General features: G+C 51.0%; 1 protein-coding gene across 1 annotated transcript in view; it reads left to right on the top strand.

Moving 5' to 3' along the window:
- Nucleotides 1-1,027: 1,027 nt before the first annotated feature.
- The window catches only part of NCOR2 (nuclear receptor corepressor 2), a 180,810-nt gene continuing 156,966 nt past the window's right edge, over nucleotides 1,028-24,871 (top strand). Inside the window, exons 1-2 of the mRNA XM_059827785.1 lie at nucleotides 1,028-1,174; nucleotides 15,820-15,947. Of these exons, the coding sequence (XP_059683768.1) occupies nucleotides 1,070-1,174; nucleotides 15,820-15,947 (233 nt within the window). The 5' untranslated portion in view covers nucleotides 1,028-1,069. The remainder of the gene's footprint in view (nucleotides 1,175-15,819; nucleotides 15,948-24,871) is intronic.

Here is a 24,871-nt window from a genome sequence, read left to right on the forward strand (position 1 = left end):
TAATGCACCTTAAACTGGCAGTGATGAAGGGCAGCTTTTAGACATTTGTTACTTTTTTGTCGAAATCCTGACAAAAAGCAGGAGGTTTAAAATCCTCTCCAAACAAACTATGTGAAATATCTCTAAAAATCAGCAATTTGTAAATCTTTCCTTGGGGCTGAGGGCAGTCCTCCCACTTTGTTGATTTTCCTGATTGTGTTACAGCTGCAAAAGGAATTGCAACACATGGTAAAGCAGCGAATGTGTGGGTGTCAGGGGTGTTTGTGAAAATACCCTCAGGGCCACAGTGTCTTCTCTGGCTCTTAGTCCTGATCAGAAAGGCTGATCTAATATTTACGTGGCACTGGAGGCGTGCGACATGCTTCAGTCCTGGGTTTTAGTGTAGCTCCATGGATGGAGAGTGCTGCTGGGGAGGTCGGTGCCCAGTGTCCCTCCTGGCATAGATCAGGGCTTACCGCCGGTGGCTGCAAAAATGGCCGTGGCTGGGAGGGGAGGGCACTGAAAGAAACGTGTGCCGATGTGTGAGAGCAGGGATGGGGAAGGGATGGGCTGAGGAGGGACTTTGTGCCGTTGGATCTCGTGTTGAAGTGCCAAAACTCTAGCTTCTGTTTTGGGGAACTAAGTCACCCCCCATAAAAATACCCGTCTTCAAGAGACTTGGAGACGTAGGTCCAGAGGGCCCAAATAAATTGCTGGCGGTTTGCAGGCCTGGCCCTGCTGGTGCTGGGGGAAGGCTTTCTGGGGCAGTCGGTTGCGTTGGATTTGGGATAATCTTATATTCGGAATTCCCTGTGATAGGAGTAATCCACAGCAAAAACGTGGCAGCGGTGTTTGCCAAGTGGAAAACGGGGCTGCTGGAGAGTTGTGAGGGCAGTCACGTTTTGGTGATAACCCAAGGCTTGATGTTTGGTTTTCTTGTGGTTGACTGAATTTTAACCTACTGCTTTCCCATTTGCTTTCAGTTGTTGCGTGACGTGGAAAGCACGCACATGATGAAGAGGAGCTCTCGGCTCTCCTAATCCTTTGTCGGTGATTTGGAAGCAGCGACCGCCGCACCTGCTCTTTCAACATGTCTGGATCTACGCAGCCTGTGACGCAGAGCTGGCGTGCCGCTGAGCCGCGCTACCCCCCGCACGCCATGTCCTATCCGGTTCAGATTGCTCGACCACATGCGGTAAGGCAAGAGACTTTCCTTCCCTACCCACTCGCGGGGTAGGAGCTGTGTGGCGCGTCCCCGTCGCTGGGGCAGTGGTTCAGCTGCGCTGGTCTCGGATGTGGCTGTTACAGAGAAATCAGACAATTTCCGTGCCTGTGGTACAGGATTTCATCGTTCCTCTCTCGTGGGATCCTCTTTTGTTTCTCCATGTGGTGCTTTCAGCTTTTCTCTCCCTTTCCAGCCTCTTCCCGGCGCTTGCTGTGGTGGTGCTCATGGGCTCTGGCTCATCACTTCTGAGCACCCAAGTCTGTTTGTCTTCGTGGCAAGAGCACCCTTGGTTGGACGCAGCAATCAGCTTGGGGGAGAGGGGAAGGTTGACCATCTGCGTGGAGCAGGAGCACGTGGCCTCCAGCCCTCTTCAGCTTGGCCTTTCCTTGGTGCTGAATCCCAAGGGAACAAGCATCGGCTCCTGCACGTGGGCTTACCGCTTCCGAGTGAGCCTGGTCCTTGCTCCTCACACCCACGGGAGAGCTCTCCTGATTTCCAGGCAGACTGCCGGGGGTGAATCCGCTGCGGACCCTTCAGTCAGGAGACCTGCTCCTCTCTATGTGGCTTTCCTGGCTGGTGGTGGCACTCCTGGGACATGAGAAGAAAACTGAGCTGCTGATTTTTTTTTCCATTTTATCCTTCCCACTTTTCCCCCTTCTTCCACCTTTCACCCATAGTCTTGTCTCTTCTTGGATCAAGGCATAAGCTGGTGGTGATTTTTTTTGTTGGCTGTGTTTTGTTGAATGCACCGGAGCTTACGTGGGTTAATTCACCCGGATTCAGCCTCTCTTTTCTGTGCTGTGTCACTCACGTCTGTGCTTCCTCATCCTGGGTGGTTGAATGTTTTAGGTTTAAGCCCTTAACGGAAAAAACTCTGCTTAGTGGAACAGCTTTAGTCAGCTCAAGCTGCTTAAATGAATCTTACTAGGTGCTGGAGTGTGGAACGCGCTGGTAAGGCTGCTCTTTGGAGCCGCTTCTTGGTGGGTTACAGCGAGGTGGCCACAGCCAGGAAGGTGCTTGTAACACGAGTTAGCGAGGAGACCTGGTGTCGGGGTTGTGTTTCTGACAGTGATGGCTATTGAACAGTAAAATTCCTGCTGTGATGATTTTGGGGTTTGGCTTGAAAGCCTGGAAATCCGTGAAGTGTCGGTGAAGGGGTGAAATTCCCTCATCTGCCCTCTTTGCTGGGCTTCAGCAGAGCGGCACGGGGAGCAGAGCCAGAGTTTGGAAAGGCTTTGAAATAGAAACAAATGTTAAGGAGGGCACAGGACGAGCTTTTTGGCTGCGTTAGCTGGCTCATCTGGATCGCTCAGGGCCTGTGTGCTTCTGCACAAAGAAGCTTTTCATCCAGGGTATGAGACACGCTGACCTGGTTCAATTTATGGGAGTTTTGCTTCCATCGGTGTGAGTGTTTGTTTGGGAGGTGGGACGGAACGAGTGCATTTGTCTCAAAAAGAAAATTCCAGTTCTCTTTTTATCAGAAACCCGAGCAGGAGGAGGATGTGACCAGGTGAGCGAGATCTGCAGTTGTTGCAAAGCTGTGATTTTAAAACCAAACCAAAGAAACATCAATACCCAATGTGGAGACGGATTTTAGAAGGGTGTGAAAGGCTCCTAGCCTCAGGGGTGAGTCCCTGTCTCCTGCAAACCCAGCTGCTTTCCCTTAGTGTCGCAACAGCAGAATGAACCAAACGGGGCAGTTGTTTGCAAGTCGGACGGAGCTCTGGGCTTCTCCAGCCTGTCCTGCTCTCTGGCTAGAGCGAATACTGTTTTCATTCTATCGTATTAATGTTGGAAGAAGTTGCCGGCGTTTGCTTCTAGAAGCTATTTTTACAGCCGCATGTAATCTTCTGAAGTTATGTGATATGTTTTAGGTGTCTGGATGCAGGAGACGTCCGAGTTGAGATTTTTTTTTTTTTGGATGGAAATATAAAAGGGTCTTCTCGGTAGAAGCGTGCCAGCCCCATGCAAACCAAATGCACTTTGCCTCTCCTCGGGAGGGTAGGCAGAGCGTAGTGTTTCTTGAAGCGTGTCCCTGCATGATCTGCCCTGCCACTCTCAGCTGTTTGCAAACACGCATCTCTTGCTCAGCTGCGCCGTGAGCTGGAACCTGGCCATGGCTCTGGGGCTGGAGCTGATCTCTGTGGGATTGCTTGGGAGAGGAGAGCCCCGTTGCTTTGAAGTTGCTCCGCTGTTTAATATTAAAAGTCAGTGGTATTTGCTTGCATGTCTTGGCCAGGTCAGTTTTGTCATGGGGTGTGTTTGCACAGTGAGAGCTTGTTTGGGAGAAAGTAAGAGGGGCCAAAACCAACCCGACACTAGCACGTCTTGCATCTAATTAGACTGGTTCTGGTTTGCTGCATTACAAGACATCCTTTCCCGAGAACTGGGAATTCGTCAGCCTGGGGATCCTTATCCTGGAGGTGGAAACGCCCTGGGTCACCTCCTGGGTGCGTACGCGGGGCTGAGCTCAGCAGGGCTGCAAATGCTATTATAATATAAATAAATAAATAATCACAGTCCGACTGTGACAGTCGCACCCAGGGAAATGCGGTGCGGCAGGAATACTGAGCTCCGACGTGAGCCGTGACATTATTTTGGGCTTGGAGACACTTTATGAAAAGTGATTTAAAGGATTGCAGCTGTTTGATTTCACAGATGAGGCAAGTGAGAGGAGATGTTGTGAAGGGGCAGAAGGCAGTGGAAGCAGGCTTGGGCATTTTTCTTCTCCCATTGTATAAAACCTGAGGGAGCATCCAACAAAATGGGGAAGAAGACACATTTCAAGTGAACAAACATAAATATGCTTTGTACCTGTGGGCACCATCTCCCAGCAGCATGTTCCAGGAGTTACTGCTGAGTTTGGAGCTGGTGGAGAAGATGAAGTACCGGTCGAGTGAGGATGTTTGTTGGCTGGTTTCACTCTTAGGTGCCAGCTTTGGGCAGGGCTGTGAACCCGTGGGTCTGATCCAGACTGAGCTCTGATGGGTGACGCAGCAAACAGGCTCTTCCGCTGGGTAGGTTGGTCCCCATCTGTATCGGGGTGTCTGCCGCCACCTTCTCCTCACTGAGAGGCATCTGGTCCCAAGAGCTGTCAGGGAGGCTGGATATGAAAATGGTGCGGTGTTCTCTAACGACCCTAGATTTAATTCCATCTTACTAAAAAATGGCTTGTAAAAAGACTTTGACAAATGTGCATGCTTTTAAAGGGAAGAAGGAAGCTTGGTGAAAAGGTTCTGGTTTGTTTGACTTTTTTTAGGTAAAACTAAAATCACCAATAATCAGCACTTTTCTTAAGAGCACTGTGCGGTTTTTGGCCAAGCTGCAGGGGAAACACTTTTGTTTTCCGTATTAATTAGCTGTAATGTTGGGGTGCTTAGTTTGACTTCTGTCATGTTCAGCTTGGGAACAGAGGAATTGTTTGAATGCTCCGTGACCTTTAGCTAAAGGTGAAAAAACGCATTACTTACGCTCTTAACCTTCTAATGTGTCCGAAGTTCATGCTCTCTCAAAGGAAACTTTTGCATGAAGGATATTAATTTACAGAAAATCTCTGCGGGTCGCCTGAAAACAGATCAATTTCCCTACGAAGCACAAGTCTCCCTTTCCTTTTAAAGCACCTTTGTGATCAACATTCCTTGGGGACAGAAGGGTTCCCCTCTCTTCCTCCCCTGTGGATCCAGTTTCTCGCTGTGCCCTCCTTACCAGTCGCCCTTCTCCTGTTAGGGAACTGACTTTTCAGTGCCACAGGAACGATGTGGCTTGGGATGCAGGCTGGGGTTACCAGGAGGGTGGTACCAGCTACAGGAGATGCTGGGGGTCGGGGCACACAAGGTGTCCTCCTGCAGCAGCCTCTGTGCCAGAACAGCTTCTGCTTTTGGGGTGCTTTCAGTGCTTTACCTATGAGAGATGTTAAACAGGTTTGGGCATTGGTAGGACTGGGGGGTGTGCACATACATGTGAAATTGATGCTCCATTGTCACTTGAATCTCCATGGGGGAGCACCATCCCCTCCCCGCAAAACAAGAGGCGCTCGGCACGCGTCCTGCGTGCTGTTTGGCCTTGTTCCCGCACGCTGCTCAGCTGAGATGGCAAAGTGAGCTTAACCCCTCTGCTCCAGCTTTGAGACTTTCATGCCCCCTCCTGTGCCACCTCTCCTGTCTGGGAGCAGCTCTGTAGTTCCTTCATTAAACTCCCCGTTTGCAAAACAGCACTTGTGCAGGAGCATCCCAGGCAGATCGCTCGTTTTTCTTGGCCCCTGATAAATACTTCCTTGTCTGCTGAACCAGAGACAAGAGGTTGGTGCAAACTTGCGTGTTGGTTTGGTGTCCTAGCCAAATGGTGGCCTGGGGGGGAATCGAGTGCCTTCCCTGCCCAGACTCCTCCTCCCAGCAGTTTGAGCAGGGCAAGTTAAACCCAGCGTCCTGCTGCGGGAGGTGCCGTAAGGAGATGCGAGCTCCCGAGATGGCAGGAGCTAGCTCTTCTCTGCAGTGACCTGGGCAGCGTGGCAAGGCGACGCCAGGTAAGCCTGCAGAGAGGCAGCGTACTTCGCATTACGTACGTGAGGCGCCTTTGCTGCTGTGTTGGTTTTCCTTGGAGTAGTTATTCACACTTTTATCTGCTGGAAGCAAAATGCCAGTCTGTGTCAGTGCTCCAGGAACTTGCAGAATGGAAGAGTTTACGGTGCCAAATGCTAAAATCCCCCAGGCTGCAAAGAGCCTTCTCCAACCACCTTTGAGCGCAAAGAAAAGCCTCCCGCTACCAGCTGTGCAGCTGAGCGGGGGGCGGTTTGTGCCAGCGCTTCGCATCCTGAATTCTGCCTGCCGGGCTCCGGCTAATGTAATGAACGACCTGGAAATCAAAAACATACTTTGGAAATACCGACTCCGATCGGGTCTGTCACGAGAACTCGGAGCGATCTCTCTTGAAGTACCTTGAGGTTGCCAGTAAAGGATTGCATGAGCTCTGAGCAGCTCAGCGGTGGATTTAGGGAAATTGGCTTTCTGCTGTGGAACTGGGCGAGCATGGAGGTGAAGGAACAGGACACCTAATTCCCTGCCCTGGGGTCTCTCTCATTGCCAGGCAGAAGGAGTTGGCTTACAGCAGTTTATATTTAAAGCTCATTTTCCCTAGGATACAGCCTTTATCCAAAACAGTTCTTGTTCTTCAAGCTACTGTAAATGTCTATGGTTGCTCCCTAATCTGCTTTTTGGGCGTGATTTGATGCAGAGGATGATGCTTTGCTTTTGGTTGATCTCAAGATTGTAAATCCACAGGGGAAGAAAAAACTTTTGCTGTGTATGTGGTTTGGCAAAGGTAGAGACCCAATAAAGCCACTTTCAGAGACGTAAAGCCTTTGCCTGCGCTCCTAGCCTGACTCGGCACGCCTTCCCCCACCAGCCCCTGGAGATACCTTCTGCAAGGCTGGGGGTTTTGCTGGTTGTCACTGTCACCACACTTACTCAAAATACTGAGCAAGTCAGGTTCTTTGACCTGAAGGGTTTGCTATGGAGATGTCAGGAGGTGTAGGAGAGAGCTGAGTGGGGGACGTGGAAAGATGAAAGGGTCCTACGTGGACCTGCAGATGGGTTATGGGTGGTGTTTGGGAGCATGTGTGGTGGGAGGTGAGGGGGGACTATGCTGCAGAAGAGATGCGATGATGAGCAAAATGAACTGGTGCTTTTAAGGTGGAAGTTTTGGGGTTGTGTGAAGAGCGCTGCTCACCCCGCGTGGGTGTTCGTGACCACAAGTGGCTTTGGGAAGCAGAGCACCAGGCGTGGGGAATGGAGGAAGGGCATTCCTGGCTCAAAGGCGCCTGGATGCGACTGGGACAAAAGTCTTGTGATGGAGAGAGACTCAAAAGCAGCACTGTAATGGATGTGCTGCTGCTCTGCGGGCACCTCTGGCTGCCGGGGAGAGGGCTGGTGGCTGGCTACAGCACCAGGCACCGGTCAGATGACTGGCAAGCCATGACAGCTGAGAGCTGCCCCCCCCAGATGTGACTACTTCTCCATGAATCCCATATTCAGATGGGACAGCTAAAGCTGCCGACAGCCCCGGTTTGCTGGAGAGGCGGGGGAGAGGGCATCGGGAAGGATGCATTACTGTGCAGCTGGTACAGACGCTAATGGTGCTGGCAGCAGACGTGGCCTTGGTGCGGGGACAGCAGCAGAAATCAATGCCTTCCAAGAAGGGGCCACGCGCAGTGTGGTCACCTCCTAAAACAAAAGGCCAAGTCAGCAGCTTCTGAGAGATGGATGGCAGCAAGACTGTGTCGGAACAATAAGGGCATTTGTCTTTTCAGCACATGTTGCATCCCCGTAGGCAAGATAAAAATGCATGTATTCAGCCAGGTTTTTATTACTGACCTTATCTTCAACAGTAGAACTGATTGTGGAGGAGTTGTTGTTTGTTTTATGGGTTGTTTTTCTTTTTTTCTTAAATCTGCAGTGAGGTCCTCCCAGGGTTTTGGGGAGGAAGTTGGGCGACAGCAGCGTACTTGCGGACAACCTGTTTTGATCAATAACTACCTCCTTTGCACTTCAGTGGAAGTTTTCAGTAGCAGAGGATGGCTCCTCTTTGCTGGGGAGGCTGACTGCGATGGGCTGTATGCCACGCTGGTCCCCTCGCAGCCTGTGTGCTGTGTCGGGACCTCATGCAACAACGGCTCTGCTGCCGCCCCGGTTCCTCCCAAACCTTCCCCCTTCCTCTTACCTGAATCGGCTTTGGGAAAAATTATTTTCTCCAGGCAAGGGCTAAAAAGTGCGTTTCTTGGTCTGATGAGCAACTGTTGTGCTGCCAGTGCCAAGGGGTATCCAGGCACCAGAGAGCTTTTCCTTTTATTGCTAAAATAGGTCACACTCGCTGATGGCAGAAAGAGATTTTAAAGCAACTTCTTTTTTCAAAGTTCAGGGTGTGCTGAGCAGGGGTGGGGGGCATCCCCTGTCTCCGGCAAAGCCGCTGGAGCGGTGGCCGTGCTGCTTTGGCCACCCCACCTTGGACTGGAGAGCTGGTCTGCCTGGCTTGCAGGTGGCACCGATGGCTAGCCCAGCCTCCTGCTGCAGCCAGGGTTGCATCAAGGGGCTCAAGCAGCAGCTTATTGCACCAATTAATTGCTGGACGGTCCGAGGCCCTTGCAGGTTTCAAGTCAGGATATGCTGCTCTGTGCTGGCTGCGTGCTGCCGGGGTTGTGGGAAGCTCAGCCTGCCGTATGTGCTTCCCAGGGGGGACGGGGTGGCTTTGCAGTCGAGGATGTGCGGTCAAGTCTTGGCCACTGTGTTGGGCCACTCTGACTTGTGTGTCCCCTCTGGCTGTCCTCGTTGTGTAGGGAATAGCTCTGGGCATCAGAGGTGCAGGGCGTTCTCTGGTTTGGGGAAACACCAGCAGAAGAGTAGTGGGAGGAGAGGGATGGAGCACGTGGTCGGTGCGGGCACTGCTCCGGGCAGTGCTGTCTGCAGCCGCTCTCACCTCTCCTCTCCGGGAAACACCAGTGGAAACCAGGACACCGAGGATGAAGGAGAGGCATGAGGTGGAGCAAGGTCCCCAGAGCCAGCAGGATGATGTCGAGGGGACGAGAGGAGTGTGGGACATGCCAGGGCAGCAGCTGTAACGTGGCCAGCTCTGGCTCTGTGTGCCAGCAGTGCCACGGTTTGTGGGGGCACCAGCCCTGCTGCCCTCACCCGTCAATACTCCTGCGATTAAAATGAGTTCCCAGAATGGCACATGTGCTGCTCACGAGCAGCAGGAACAGGCCAGGCATCCTCTTCTGAAATTAGATAAGGGACGATTTGTAAATAGTGAAATAAATAGGGATGCTTTGGCATTGTTTTTTGCTCACTATTCGGACCATGCCATTATTAATTGGCTTCGTTTAGGCTAAACGCTTGCTTCAGCAGAAATAGCATGTCGTTAAGAAATAAAAATTATTCGCAATACAACGCCGGGCGAGCTAGTAATAAACAGCCCATGACCTAATCCTTGGTGGAGGTGGTGAGGATCTGGGATTTGCTCCTTGATGAGCGTGTGCAGTGCCCTGGCCTGTTTGCCTGCCTGCAAGAGGTGACGAGGACAGTGTGGGGTAGTGGCTTGTAGCTGAGTGAGGGCTCCTGTGCCCTGGGAGCTCCGCAGGTGAGGCGCTGCCTGCACCTGATGCTGTGATTAGAGGCGGCTGCTGGTGCGAGTGCCACCCTCCGCCGGGGAGCCGGCTCAGCTGGCGGATGTGGTGACTGACCCCGGGACCGCTGCTCCTCAGCGTCACTGCAAAACAACAGCCGGTGGTTTTTAAGCGAAGCTGTCTTTGCACCGAAACTCAGTGGGGAGCTCCTGGTTGCCTCCTTGGCTGAAGAAGTGGCAAGCGGCGGGGGACGGATCGAATGCTTCGGGCTGCTCGAGCTGTGCTGCAGGTGCTCGTCTGGTTGTGCTTTAGCTCTCCACGGGTTTGCTCCAGAGCTATTTTCTAAGGAAGCCAGAAGCACTGGCCATTTGCATTTGCTTTTCTGCTGGTGGGAGGAAGAGAGGAGGAGCAGTTTGCCTTTCTGTTGCAAGACCAGCTCCAGGTTTCCTTTCTGCAGGCCTCGTGTCTCTGGGGTCTTCTCCTCGGGGGCTAATTCCTGCGGCTGTGGGAACGCTGTCTGGTTGGAGCAGTCGGTAGATGCCTTCTCCGTATGGATGTGCTCTACGCTGGAGCTGGGAGGGCAGGGTCAGAGCTGCCGTTGGCCGTGGAGTAGCGTTGGCTGGCTCTGTGTGCTGCGGGTCAGCGCCTAGGGGTGCTTCCAGCATCGCTTTCAAACCCCCCTTTCTTCCTCCGCGTTGGAGGTCAGGCAACCCGGACCCGGGCAGCTGCAAGCAGGGGAAGGAGAAATGAAGAGCATCAGCAAGTGCATGCGTTCAAAACAGAAAGCGAGAGAGGCAGAAAGGCTGTGTGGCTGTGTGCAGTTATTAGTTTAGTGTGTGGGTTATCCCGAGGTCAGGGGACAGCACAGAAGATTTCGCTGGAGACATTATGGTAGGTAAAGCAGCAGGCTGAAAGCTTTAAGCTTTAAAAAATTTTTAAAAAGGGGGAAAAAAAAGCTTTATTTTTTCTTTCCGCAGGGCTGTCTCCGTTTTTGTGTTGCCGAGGGCTTTTCTGTAGTATTGCACTCAGTCTCCTGGCTTTAGACAGTTTGATTAGCGTATCTAAATGAATCTGATAGACTCAGGTTATTTAGGGTCAGAGGATTTTCCAGGAAGGGGAGGGAGACGGTGCTCTCGGTGCTCCCGAATCAAGTAATAACACAAAAAGACCTTGAGACTGGGAGTGCTTTCACTGGCTCCCCTCCCAGCACCCCCGGGCCGGGGCAGCGCGGATGTGTCCAGCCGCCCTCGCTGCCAGCGAAGGACGATTCCGGCACCTCTGGCTGGGCCCAAGTACCTCTTCGGTCTGCTGCATGAAGAAGTGTATTTTAATGAGGCTGCTTTTGGCTCTTTAGCATTTTACTTATCTAAACGTTGGCCTTGTGCTGCATTGCTCTGCCGGGGTGATTTATGGCACTGTAGGCGCTCTCGGTGTCTGTCCGTCTTCGGCGATGCTGTTGGTGCTGGCTCAGCCCGGCCAGCGGCTTTTTGTGGTGCAGGGCCAGGAGCTGCTCAGAAGAACCCGCTGGAGCCAGCTCTCATCAAGGCAGGTTTCTGGCTGTATTTAGGCAGAAAGCGGCTGAATTTCAGTAATTTTCCCTGCAAGGCCCTTCCTCACCAGTCGCTGCAGCAGGCAGTGATCGTGAGGTCTGTCTTCAGCATCACCCATGCCAGGCTTCGACTGAAACGGGTTTGAGGAAAGGCAGAGGGAATCAGACCCCCCTGTAAAGGCCAGGGGTTTGCAGCATTCACGTGGGATGCTGAAGTCTGCCCCTGGGTACTTGTGGCTCCAGCTGACTGCTGAACGCAGTGTGTGCTATGCTGTGGGCACCCGAAACCTTCTGTTATGAGGAGCTGCAGTTCTGGTGACGGTACCAGCAGGTATCTGTGCTCCCCACCGCATGCCTCCTAAGCAGCAGCCGCACAGCCCCGCGTCGCTGCTGCGTGTCCCTTCTGCTTACGGCAGCATGCGGCCCCTTGTCAGTGGGTCGCTTGGAGCTGGGGCAGTGCAATGTGAGGCTGAGCTGCCTCAGCCCTGAAGAGCTTGCTCCCTGGTTTGATTTCGTTCAGGGGATGTGCTCAGGAGCTAGCGCAGGTGCATAGTTTCAAACTGAATAATGTAGATTTTCCTTGTCATTTTTCTAATTTTAGTTAGCTGGCTTCACCCTAAGCTTTGGAGATGTGGCTTAGCTGGTTTTGCAGTGTCTGTTTCTTGCGTGCAAGGCTGATGGTCTGGGCCAGGGCAGCGATCCAGCATGGGGTAATACCAGGTGGCTCGTGAAGGACTAGGATAGCAATGCATTTCTGGGACTGGAAGATGGAGACAACCCAGCCTCTTCACTGCACTTGGATGTCAAGCTGCTCCCAGCAACAAGGATCCAACCTTCCTCTCCTGGCTGGGTGACTTCCACAGTTTTCCAACGCTCCTCCTGACCTGGGCCCACCGCTGCCCTTGGGCAAGTGTGGGTTGGCCAGGCATCGGTGGGTGGGTTGTTGTGGGAAAAGGACGCACCGGAGCCAGGATGTGCATAGCAGGGTTGTGCTGTGGAGCTGCCGGTGGGATGCCGCGGATGAATGTCCGTGCTGGAGGACGGGATCCTCCCGCCGGTGCTCCGCGGTAGAGGTGTATTTGGGGGACCTCTGTGCTGGCTGTTGCTTGGGCCGTATCTCCCCTGCTCAGACAAGCTTTCCAACTGCTTACAAGGCTGTTCCTGTGGCATCATGTGCATTCGCTTCCATCGGAGACGATGAACGCCGCAGGGACTAGCCTGAATAAAGCGCTGCTCTCCTGGCTGGCGGAGAGCCGCTGCCAGAGGGGTGTGTGCGGGACCGGAGGGTGTGACCCTGACCATGGCAGCTCAGTCCCGGCATCACCGGGCCGGTTCTCAAACTGTCTACGGCTCTAGATGGTGCAGTCTAGAGAGAGGAGACTCTGGCCTGTTTGTTTATACTCTGCCTACGTGGTTTCAGGGGACACAGTTCCTTTCACCCCGGGGTTATGTTTTGGGAAGCTGCTGTTTTATCAGGAGAATAAGGTCTTGGCATTGAGATTTCCAAAAGTGATTTTGGTTGCTTTGCTTTGGTTTTGTTTTGGAAATATTCCCCCTCCTTTGTCCGAGTAAAGAAGCTTAATTTGTGTCAATGAAAGTGGAAAAGGTGCTCAATTCTACTTCTTGCTCATCTTCTCTTGGCATCTCTTCCTGCCTTCTGCAAACCCTCCTCCCCCCCAGTCTGTTGATGTGCCAGAGCCCCTGACTACCCATGGTCTTTCTGCTTCCTTAATTTCTATTTCATGGCATTTACTGAATTTATGAAATTCTGCAAAACTTACACAAAATACATGTGTGTGGGAGGACCTGAACTGCAAGGAACAACAGGAAGGTTGGTGTACGGAAGGAACGAAGTCCCGACCAGAGGCAGTGGGAGAGTTGAGGGCCCTGGAGAAGGTGCTCCGACACATCAACAGATTTGGGGGGGTGGGAAGAGGGTTTGTAGAGGGCAGGAAGAGATGTAAAGAGAGGAAGAGGGAGAAGATGAGCAAAAAGTAGAATTTAGCAAAAACCAGCGAAGCAATGGAGAGGAAAAGGAGCAACGTGTAGCTTGGGGCTGCAGAGTTTCTTAGTTGTTTTATTTCAGGTGTATTATAGCTGCCCTTGAGCAGGTGTCAGGGCTATACTATAGGTCAGGATGGGGACTAAATCAGGCTTGTGCTTCGGCGGTGGGGAATTCGTGTGGCACCCGCCGGACGCTGCTCCCTCGTCTCTGCCCGCGCGTGGAAGGTGCAGCGGTGCTGGCAGCAAGGTTCTTCCCAGCATACGTCTTTAAAACGCTGCTAAACAAAATTGAAGCCTCTTCTGAAGGCAGCTCATAAACCTTTCTAGCATTTGCCTTTGAAAAACACAGTCATAGCTCACAGTGCAATTTATTGTAGTAACTTTCTGAGCAATTAATCCACCTACGTCCTGCCAGGTCTCCCGTGGTTCCTTTGACAGTTCATCACAGGGCACAGAAATTTGTCAATTTTAATCCTCCTCACTAATTTTTAGGTTATGGTTTGTTCCGGTAAACCCGAACGCTGATGTGAGCAAGGCGGAGCAGGTCAGAGCGAGTTGGGCGACGTCTGGCAGAGCAGGAGCTGGGGCTCGCCAGCCTTGCCCTCGCCGGGGAAGCCGGAGAGGCACGTCTGCCATCCCGGCCCCGAGCTAACGGCCCAGCGTAACGAGCCTGCCTGTCACCTCAGGCCATGCCAACAGGCTCGGAGCTCCACCAGCAATTTTCTGACGGGGGTTAGAGGAGGAGAAGGCGAAGCTCAGCTGAGTGTGGGCAGGGGGAAAAGGAAAAGCAGATGGTTCTCGGGACATACAAGAGCTTTTTTCTTTTTTCTCAAGGGCACAGCCTTCGAACCTCCCAGACGGGTAATTCTTGTTTATACACCCACAGAAGGTGATGGTCCTGGTTGTGGGCCTATTGGTGCGTCTTCCCAGACATGGTGTGTTTGTTTTGTAGGTGGATGTCAGGAGCTGCATTGCTCTTTTTTTTTTTTTTTTTTTTTCAGTTAAAACCAGGATGAGTGCGAACGTGGGGAAAGCTCATTGTAGGCAGCGATTCTGCTTTGGCTGGGGCTCTGAGAGCTAACGGGCTGCTTCACTTCAGATGTCTGAGTTTGTCCCATATGTGGTTGGGCCCATGGCATGTTCTGTCCTGCAGCCCCCCGGGGCCTCCTGTGTGGATGAAGAAAAAGCAGCATTGTAGGGTAGCATCCTCCCTTAACACCTGGATTTACAGCAGAAGTAGAACATCCCCACGAGGATGAGTAGATGCCGTCCCAGCAGTGCTCTCCTGATGTTCACGAGAACCTGTCTGAAGACACCCCTTGCCCAGAGGCCGAGGTCTGAACCGGCCGGGCTGGGGTGGAGACCAGGAGTTTGGGGCTCGCAGAGTTCCCTGATTCCTGGTGTTTCCCAAGATTGGTCAGAACAGAAAAGGAGCAACACCATGCTATTGCCTGATGCTGGGGAAAAATGAACCTGATTCCAAAAACTGGTGCACCTTTCTAGGCAGAAGTGGTGGCCACCAGACACCACCATTCCCCTTCCTCCTCCCTTTGATATTTGGCTTTTTCAGCTTTTGTGCGAGAGAGGCTGAATGTGGGGTAGGGGATCTGCTTTTCTTGGCTCCCCTGCACTGAGTGCTCACAATTTCTGGTTTTCTTCCTGGCTTTCTAGAAAACTACTATGCAAACATCTTGTTTTACTTTCTGGTAGCCGAAGATGTTGGGCTTTGATATTCCCTTCTACTCTGCAGCCGGCTGGAGGAGAGCATGGCATCCAGCGCTGGGCTGCTCTGTTCACTTACAGCTGGCGAGAAGGGGGTTTCTGGGTGCAGGTTGCTGCTGTTTAAGCTCCCAAATCCTTTCTTTGCCTGCCATGCACCTTGCTGGGGCACTCCTCCAGCTTCCCTAGTGCTGGAGCATGTTAGTCTTCACTACAGCAGATCAAATAATTTCTGTTGCAGCTGTTAGGGCTGAGAGTTCCCTGCCCACAACCCCAACTGCATGCATGTGGGATTTTATTTATTGATTTCTTTTTTTTTTTAGACTCTGAAATTTCTTTTTCCTTTTTGAGGGAGTTGGAGCTCTTTTGTTCCTGTTGAGAACTGGTCAAAATAGACTCCCAGGTGGAATTAGTTCTTCTCATGTAAATGTGTGTCAGTGTTACCAGGGATATTCTGTGGCAGGGCTTTCTATGCCATTGCTGAAGGTCTTAGTTAATTAGATGATTAGTCTTCTGGTCAAGTATCTATCTGCAAATAAAAAATAGCAGTTGAATGTAGCTGCTAAAATACTGCTGCTGGAATCAGTCTGCAGCACAGAGCAGGAGGGCTTCTTATTTAATTAAAATCAGGAACATACTGTACTGTACTCTCCAAGGGTCAAGGAACAAAAGGGACGTACACGTAATAAGTAGCAAACTGTCCTTTCAAACCCCTTGAGCTCAGCCCAGGGGAGCTGTGTTTAAAGGGACACTCTCAAGATAACATTTGTGATTTCTCTTCTTTCTTTTTTTTCTTTTTTTCTTTCTCCATACTGCTGTGTGGATTATTGAAGCTGAAAGTATCCCGCGACTTTTAATTTTCTTCTTACCTGTTTTTCCTCTCGGATTTGAAGTTGTCATCAGGACTGCTTGGATGCCAAAAATCCCTGTGTGCGATCTTGGTGGCTGGTTGAGCTTGCTGGGGTCCCATCCCGGGAGCCAGCCTGTGAGCAGCCCCAGCAAAAGGCTGGAGGCAGGTTGGACCGGGGGCTGAGCTGCCATCCCAATGTGGTGCGGGACTGGGGGCTACTGGGAACCCTTTTGCGGGGGGAAAAGCGCTGAGCTTTGTGGTCTGGCACCCAGTACTTCAGAGAAGGAGTGTCTATATGGTTTCTTCTGAGCTGTCAGGGTTCAATGCTTGCTTGAAAGTTTCCACCAGCCTAATGAGCTCTTCTGTGTTTGTTTCTGCAGGACGTTGCACTGTTGGAGTACCAGCATCATTCCAGGGATTTTGCTTCCCACCTCCCGCCGGGGTCTATCATGCAGCCGCAGCGGCGGAGGCCGTCCCTGCTCTCCGAGTTCCAGCCGGGCAATGAAAGGTACTGGCTCCCTGCCTCCCTCCAGACTAGGGGCAACCTGACTGCATTAGCAAGTAGTTTATGCAGCGCTGTGATGCAGCGGAGGGCTCTGAGACCTGGGCAGTGTTATGTTGTGTATTAACTACTGACCGTGCTCAGCCTCTGTGCCTGTCTAGCTTCGTCGTGCTAATGCAAGTGGCATCTTTGCCTTCTGGTTTCTTCCTTTGGACTGTCATGCCTTTTAAAGACATCTTAAAAACACCAAACAACAAAAAAACCCACCCCCCTCACGTCTGTGAAGCGACACGTTGCTGTGACTGGTTGCATCAGCTTTCTTCAATGTAGAAAATAAAGCCGTGTGATCAGGTTTGGTCTGTGGCTCCCGAGGCTGGAGGGAGGAGTGAGAACTCATTTCCACCGCGCATCTCCGCTTCCTCTTCTGCTGCTCTTCCTCCCCGCTTTCATTGTTTTTGTTTCTCTTTCTGCATTCCCCTTGCATCTTTCTCGGAGCTACTTTTTTCCTGTCTGCTCCTCTCACGGCTCTCCCTGCGTCCTCGGGTTTTTTCGTAGCTTCCCATGGGAGGCTGGCAGTGTTTTTGGGTGTGACTCAGGGAAGTGCCGTGTGGCTGGAAATGCTGTAAATGTTTTAACCACAGGAGCTGATCTGTTCTGAAGGCCATCACTCTCACTCTCTGTTTCGTCCCAAAACGCTGCTCTCTCACAGTTTCTCTTCTGCATTTGATGCTTAGTGGTTTTGGAAAAAAACTGGCCTGGAAGTGAAATAAGAGCCTTGCTACAGTAGATTTATGCAAAGCATTTTTTTATGCTTATTCCTTAGTTGGGCTAAGAATAAAAACAGTGCAGAGTCAGAGAGATGAATTTGTTTCTCTAAAATAATAATTGTCAGGGGAGAGGGGAAAGACCTCAGGGTGCTGGATGCATAAGGGCATAGATGCAGATAGGACCCTCCTTTTCTAGTTTGGCTTGGTGCTCAGCAGGAACAAACCCATGAGAATTTGGAGGCAAAAGCAGCCTCCAAAGTTAGTTTTGCATCTGCCTTCCTGGATGTGCTCTTATGGGTTGTGCCTGTGGCACCTGCACGTACAGAGGGTAATGTCGCTTCTGATGACTAGTAATTTATTGCTGCGTGTTGCATTGCCTTGGCGTGCTTTGATTTCTCGGCGCTTTTATTTCTTAGCACAGAGTAACACGGTTAAGTTGGAAGTGGGTCAGATTCAGCTAAATTTGGGGGAGATGGGTAAAGAGGACCCAGCAACGTGCTCATGCCTAGTTTTGTTTTTCACACTGCTTATGGTTTGCAAAATGGAGAACCAGTTCTTCTCTCCAGTAAAATGAAGGTTTCAAGGTCTGAATGTGCTATTTAAAAAAAGGTATCTTAGTTCTTCCTTATAACTGAAAAAAACCAACTGCAAGCCTTAGTGTCTGCTGGACCACGTGCCTAATCTGGTGTGGTCATCCAAGCGTCTTGCTTTAGCTTACAAGTGTTTCAAACTCTCCAAACTTACTTTTGGGTTGACAATCACGTGAATGTAGGTAAATGTTAATTGAGGTTGTCAGGTCTAGCTACACACCCAAATGCTTATCGTGGTTACTTCACTTTCAACCTGAATGGTGAAGTTTTGGCATGCGATAAAAAGAAACTTTTCTTGTAACAGACCCAACTTGCATTTCATCCCTTTTCCCTGTAACATCCAAAAAATTGAACTTTTTCAAAAATTATACTGGGTAATAAAGCTAAAAATACCGCTGAAGTTCAGCTCAGTTGGCATCCTGTGCCAGAATGCTGGGATATAGACTCATTCAAAAAAAAATGTTGGGCAACTGGGGATGCAGGATGGGGGGTCTGCAGAAATTTTCAGCCCAGTGTAATTAATTATTGAAGTCATTCAAACTGGGTGGCGTTGGGGCTGGGGAGGTGTTAGTCCGTCTTGCAAAGCCAACTACTGTTTCTCTGCCTCTTTAAGCACTACACTTAAAAATCTATCTTTGCTTTTTCCATCTTTGTGGTGTGAGGATCTGCTCTAAAATAGTACCTGATGTGTTGTAAATGGAGCCCTTTGGGTGCTTGGTTGCTCGCCTGAGGGTTCCTCGGGTGCTCAAGGGCCAAGACCCTGGAGCTTCTGGAGCAGGTTGCGTTGGTCATTGATGCCCACCCCAAAAAATAGCTCTGGCTCTGCCTGAGCTCTCTGCTCTGCAGAGCAAAGCCTGGACAAGGGAGGGTGGTGAAAGGAGCCATCTCTGCAGCTGAGTCCCCTTGGCAGGTTCATGCCGGGTGCATCTGTAAGCACTTTGGCTCTGTTCCTGGGCTGGGATTGATGGTTTTGAGCAGAGGCAGCTGGCTCTCAGCGTGAGGGGCTGGGGAGGAGGGAGCGACCAAAGGCAAACAAGTAATGTCCGCAATGTGGGCACCGAGGGTAAATAGAGGGAAGCACAGGGGTGTGCTGTGTCTGAAAGGAAGACCCTCACCTTGGTTCCATGCCTGATACCCCACCTGGCACACAGTGGTGGTGGGTGCGAGACAAATCCTCCCCTTGAAGTGTCAGTGGAGGGGAACCCTTCCAATCCCCCGCTGCTGTGGGTGTTCAGAGGAAGCAGCCTGTCTGCTGTTGGTTGTGGTGGCTGATGCTCTTCCAGGATCGCTCCCCTCCTTAAATCAATTTGTGAGTCTGGTGCAAGTGGAATGTGGCAGACTGGAGATCGAGCCCTGTGCGTGTTCCCAGATGGACATCCCTGCCCTGCCATCGCCATGCTTCGTGCTGATCCAGAGCAGTGCCTGCAGCCGCAGAGCGTGGTTCAGCCCTCAGGCCACTCGGTCCCAGTTCCTCTGAGCCCACCTGCCTGGTGGGCAGATGCTGTTCGCCCTCCTCTCCTGGAAACCGCCGGGATTGACTTCACTCTGTGCTGGTTTTGGGGGGTTGTCCCCCAGTTTGGCTTTGGCTTCACCTTGGGCAGATCTCTAAAGCCTCTGCAGGCTGTCTTTGCACATGGTATTTGAGGCTTGACCCCATGGATGCTTTAAATCCTGCAGAAATCATTTGGGCTTGCTTAGATGGTCTTCCTACAGCTTTGCAGGCTTTCTGTCTCTCCTGGCTGCAGTTTTGCTGTAGCCACCAGGGTGGTGGTTCATTGTGGTCCAGTGAAAAGGGAACAAGCAGTGAAGCATTTCACCATGGGCACGGTGTTTTAAGTATGAATCAGGTGTTGGTGGCAAAAAGCTGTTGAGTGGTAACTTGCTGGAAGGAATGGGGTGTTGAGATGGTCCCACATTTTGGGGCTCCCTGAGCAAGAAGCTCGTTGAATGTCAGGCTCAGGCAGCTGGACGTCCCCACAGCTGAGCCTGGTGGGTCAGGCAGGATGAGGAGAACCAGTTCCTGAAGTGTCACACCGTCGTGGGCTCTCCTCCCTCGGGGGTGATGTGCCTCCTGCTTCTCCTGCATCCCACCCTGGGCAGCCCTGTTCTGCAGGAGATGTTGGGAGTTGCAGACTGCCCTTCTCCAAGTACGTCAGCCTTGGGAGTCATCGTCACCCCTTGGAGGATGGGTAGAGACTTGAATTCCGTGTGCAGCAACTCTGGCTTGGAAGAATGAAGGAAAACTTGAACCACTCTGAATCTGTCGCTATAGGGAAAGTTGGCTCTGTCTGCCTTTGCAGGGATGTGCTGCTTTTCTTGATGGTTTTTTTGGTAGCAGGCTTTTTCTTGGAAGGATCTGCAGACTTCCCCTTAGCTTGTTTGGTTGGCTGTGCCAACTGGACTGCAGGAGCGAAGAGAAGTATTTCAGGATCTGCTGTTGGTACAAGTCGTACCATGAATACTTGCAGTGGAATGTCCTGGCAAGGTGACAAGGATTAGGGTTTTTTTTTCTCTTCTATGTATATTTTGGTCCACAAAAGAAGTGAGAAAAACTGGGTTGAGTGTTAAATGGCAGGTGCCAGTGGGGTGAGGGGTCTGAAAAATCACAGAACTAGGTTTTTCTGACTCTTCATACACATTGGGATTTTAGAACAAGGTTCTATATTAACACGGGAATGCTGGGGTGGATAATGGCTCCTCTGGCAGAAAACGTGGCTGTAAATAAGTAGTATGCATGTTAACACAGTATATTCTGCCTTTATCCAGAATAAGATGAGTCACTATTTTCATAGGTGATTATTTTCCCAGTTCAGGAGACCACGCTCCTTTTTCGGAGCCTTTCTGTTTAGCAATCATGAGGAGTTTGAAGAGTTTGCCTGGTGTTGATCTGAAGTATGACATTTAGGATATGTTAAGCAGCTGCTGCGTTTCTGCAGCCATCCGAGATAGCCATGTGCAATACAGCATGAGAGCAGGCCTAATTACTGTGCTTATTGAATGTGATTAATCCTGCTGGCTGAGGAGCCCGGGGAGCCGGGGGAAGCCAGGGCAGTGTGCGTGGCTGCTGGAAGTCACGTGCAGCTCTCGGTCTTCATCTGTGCTGGGCCAAATGGCACCAACTGCTCCCGAGTTAACAGCGCAACCGATCTGATTTTATTTATGGTCTTTAATTAAGTTTCCATTTTTAAAGGTGACCCTTTTCTCAGGAATGAGCAGCGGTGCGGCTGAAATCCCTGCAACCATACATCTTTGTGTCTTTTCACACTTGAAATGATATTCTGAGAGCTGCATTTTTTTTCTTCCCCATAAATGAACGTGGGAAAATAACAGCTGGAAAGGGCAGATGCTGGCGTGTAGACACTTGGTGACAAGCCTTGTCTTGCAAGTGCCCTCTGCTCTGGTGTGGGCTGCAGGCGTGTCCACGGGTGGGCACGGAGCGTGACCAAGGCTCCACAGAGGAGATGTAGAGACACTAGAATTCATGGAATGGGTCAATGTGCCCTGGCAGGGAGGTGTGAGGGGAAACCTGGGGCTTGTCTTGGCTGGGATGGAGGGGTAAAAGTTCACGAAGCAACTTCCCTGTGCATAATCTTGAACCAGATTTATTTTGGGGGAGGAAGGGTGATCTAGCAATGTATGCAGCAGGTCTGGTGAAACGTGGTGTGTCCCTGAAGCCATTAGTTCAGGGAGTGCTCCAGCCACCCAGAACTGCCAGGAGCACTTTCCTGTGGGGTTCCATGTTTTAGATGCCTGGAGAAAGCATGTGGGGGAGCTTGTGGAGAGATACAAATATTCCTTCTCCTCTCGAGTGAGGCAGTGCCATTGTGTGGCACAGTATTAAAGCTTGTCCTGTCCATGAATAATTCAGGCTCTGTGTATGGGGATCTTCAATATTGCAAGTTTTAAATAAAGCATCTGCTCTCTTCTAAATTGCAGTTGGCTTGGAAGAAGTTGGCTGAGGGGGTTGCGTGGGGCGGCTGAGGCACAGCTACCTACCCTTGTGTGGGAATGCACAGCCGGAGCATCACGAGGATGCATGTGGGACCGCCTGGTCACAGGCGCTCAGTCAGACCTCGTGAGCACCTGGGAGTCCTTGAGCTGGACCGCGTGGTGAGCTAAGCATCCTGGTCGAGGCCGTCCCGCACTTTTGGCTTGTGAAGACTCAATCCTGCTGCTGGCACATGTTGCTGAGAGTGTGGGAGCTCTGCCTTCCCCACCCAGACAGGCTGTTCTTCCCGTGGCCTCTGTTGTTAAGTCACGGTGGTTTTTCTCCCTCTCCACCTATTTGACAGAGGGGATATATCAGCTGGCCCTATATGTGTTTTTCTAGCTGCCTGGTGGCAGGTTTGCTCCTACAAACCCTCTGTTTTCTCTCTTTAACAGGTCTCAATTTGCCTGGTCTCCCACTCTGGCCATCATTAGCTGTAAAGGGGTTGCTGAAACCTCTGACAAATCTTAGCATTGCCTATAAATAATTCACTTCAACACTAGGGGTTTTTGATATTACTTGCTTTCAGAAGCATTTTATTGTCTGTCTGTACCTGTGGGGGCTGGAGACTTTTTAAAAAAAACGACTTATTTTTGGAGACAATTTCCCACCAACCCACCTCAGCCAGAGGAAATAAACAGCTGCAGTGAGGCTATCATTTATCTTGGTTCTGCTTCCAAGAGACAGTGAGAGCCAGTTTTCCAGCCTGGTTATGTTGTTTGGCCCCATCATGTAGGGAACAATATTTGTGGATGGAAGCAAAATTTGAAATGTGCCTTTGCTGGGAAGTTGGTGGGAGCCGGCTCGGAGTCGCTGCTGGTGTTTTGAGCCCTTGGTGCAGGAGGCACGTCTTTGTGAAGTCAAGCCGGGTTTGCTGGATGTTGCAGAAGAGCCGTCGTTCCTCCTGCTGCCACTTTCTGCTGCTCAGCTGATGGAGAAGCGGGGAGGTTTGAAGAGCAGAGGAGGGTTGTGCTGCTCTGAAGAGCTGGGCAGTGTGCTCCTGAGGTGTGCTGATGGGTTGGGTTGGTCCTCTTCAACCTCCCGAAAGGGTTGTACCTGTCCATTGATTTGGCTTCAGCAAAGTGAAGAAGATAACTATGAGATCCATTTAGATCTTATTAGGGCTGCTCTTACAAACCCCAAGGACAGCTCAGGATGTCTTGTTTGTTCCTCCCTCCCAGGAGAGAGATGCTCTCAGCTTCCTCTACACCCAGCTAGCAGTCAACCCCTTTTTTCAGACCATCTCGTGCTCAGCTGGTTCTGGTGTGGGTGTAACGTAGCGGAAGATGTTTTCCTAGGTTCCCGTGACCCACAGCGCTGGAGCGAATGGCAAGTGTCCTGCAGCTGCTGTAGGATTTTAGCTGGTCATACCTTCCTAATGCCCTGTGGGAGTCTGCTGAGGAAACAGCCCCGGTAAATGAGTAACGCAGCTCTGCAGCTGGTAGGGTGCAATTCGTTTGTGAGATTAGTAATAAACCAAAGGTCTTATCTTGGGTTGTCTTTGGTCTTCTGGACTCAGACCTGCCCAAAGCAGAGCTCTGTGTGGATGGCTGGGCGTCGGGGCAAACCCTGGACACCCAGCCTCGGTGCGTCAGCAGATCTCGCACTGCTCTGCTTCTTTTAAGTAGTTTAGTGTTTGTGGCGAAGGACTCCAGGTGAGGGCTAACCTGCCCCGCTTCATAATTAACGCTGGCGTTTGGTTTATTTCATTCAATCATGCATAACTCACATGCAATTAAAAACACTTTTTCCCTTCAGCAAAGTAGGAATCTCTGGAATAAACCAGCCAGGTGGGAACTATTTGGAAAATGCACCAAAACCCCAAACTCAGTGTAGCGGGAGGGTTTTTCAGGCAGGGCTATTTTTACGCTGACAGCAACGTCATCGCTGTATAAAAGTCTGTTGTAAAGAGCTCGCTGCAGGTGTGGATGTGAAGAGTGAAAGGTGTGAAGGCTTCAAGCAAGAGCATTTGTATTTGCAGCTAGGACAGGCTGAGCGGGTTGTGTCGGGCAAAGCGATCTCAGGAGCGGCTGGAAATTCCAGTGGATAAAGTTAATAGCAGTTCCAATGGATGTGGAAATGGAAATAAAATAGCACCCTATAACATTGCAGCTGCCTTCCCCGGCATGGCCCCTGCCTTGCTGTAAGTAACTGCCTTTGTAAAGCTGAGTGTTGCTCTTATCTTAAAAATACATGTTTTTTTCTGAGCACAGCGGTTGGGTTGGGTTGGGTTCCTGACAACTGCAGAGGTCTCGGAGCTGTCCTGTGTCAAGTAGCAGCTTCTTGGTAATATGGCCTTAAAAAAAAGGTGGGGGGGGAGAAGTGAAAATAAATACATCTGATTTTTAATTGCCTCAGTGTAGCAGAGCCTTGGGTGTTGGAATATTTTAACACCTGCCCAGCTCAACAGTTGCTTATTGTTACTGGGTTTTACAGCAGAGCCCGAAATGTCGGCGTGCAGCTGCGGGCAGGGTTTGCATGAGGGGTTGGGACAAGCCAGCAGGAAACTTGAGAGGTGCCAGGAGATATTTCTGGGCTTGCTGAGAAAAGTTGAGGATCATTCAGTGTGAAAGTGCTTGCAGGTGAAGCGAGCTGTGCTTCGATGCCAAATGTAAGCGCTGTTCCGCACTGAAAAGTTTGCTGTGTGAGCTGTGCATTCGCGCTCTCGTAGGTTGGAGATTGGAGTGGCAAAGGCAGTGCCAGAGCCTCCCCGCTCTCCCGTCCCCTTTTTGCTGGGGAGGAAGAAGAGGACGAGCCAGATTCTGTTTCTATGTGTCAGCAGCAAAGCTGCTGCCCAAATCCCAGCGCCGGCCACCTGTGCCAAACCCGCAGCAGTGGAGTTTAGCCTGCACATGCTTTGTGCCTGCTGTTGATATTTAAGTTAAAAAAAAAAAAAAAAAAAGGGAAAAAAAAACCCTTTATCTTGCTTCCCCAGAGCGGGGTTGAGTTTGCTGCGCTGCTGCAGGGGAGGGCAGAGGGCTTCGCTCGGAGGTGGTGCCCCCGAGAAGGTGGCTTTCACCGGGGTGCCTCCTCTCTCTAACAGCTCTGGACTGTATCCAGCCACTGGAAAGTCTCCCACTGGCTTCAGAGGGCCTTGGGTCCTTCCCTTTTTGTCATCCTCTCCAAGATATTTAATTAGCTAGGTAAAAATTAACGTCAGCAGTTGCAGTTTGTGGGTGGGGGCCAAACGATGCACAAGACCCCTGGTCTTTTGTGCTTGCTCTTGACAAAACACATCCCCTCCCTTCCTCCCCTTCGAGTAGCTTCAAAGTTTGTTGGTGTCTGGTAACTGGGGAGGATACCTCACCACGCAGCTCAGGAGGACTTGGACAATCTTGTTTAAGGGGAAAAGGGGAGAAAAAGTCATGGTTTTTTCCAAGCTTTGAATCTCCTGCGCTTCATTTTATTTTTATTTTTTTAAGAGACGCTTCTGCCTGAAGTGTTAAAAACACACCCTTGGAGCTGCTGCGGCAAAGCTGATCCTTGGGCATAGTAAAAGGCTTAATGTATTTTTGTAGGATCCCTTTACAATTCCCACAAGAGAATCTTGCTGGGAAAAATAGAGCTACAAAAAAAGTTTTAACA

The sequence above is a fragment of the Gavia stellata genome, chromosome 21, assembly GCF_030936135.1.
Source record: "Gavia stellata isolate bGavSte3 chromosome 21, bGavSte3.hap2, whole genome shotgun sequence".
NCBI classification, from domain to species: domain Eukaryota; kingdom Metazoa; phylum Chordata; class Aves; order Gaviiformes; family Gaviidae; genus Gavia; species Gavia stellata.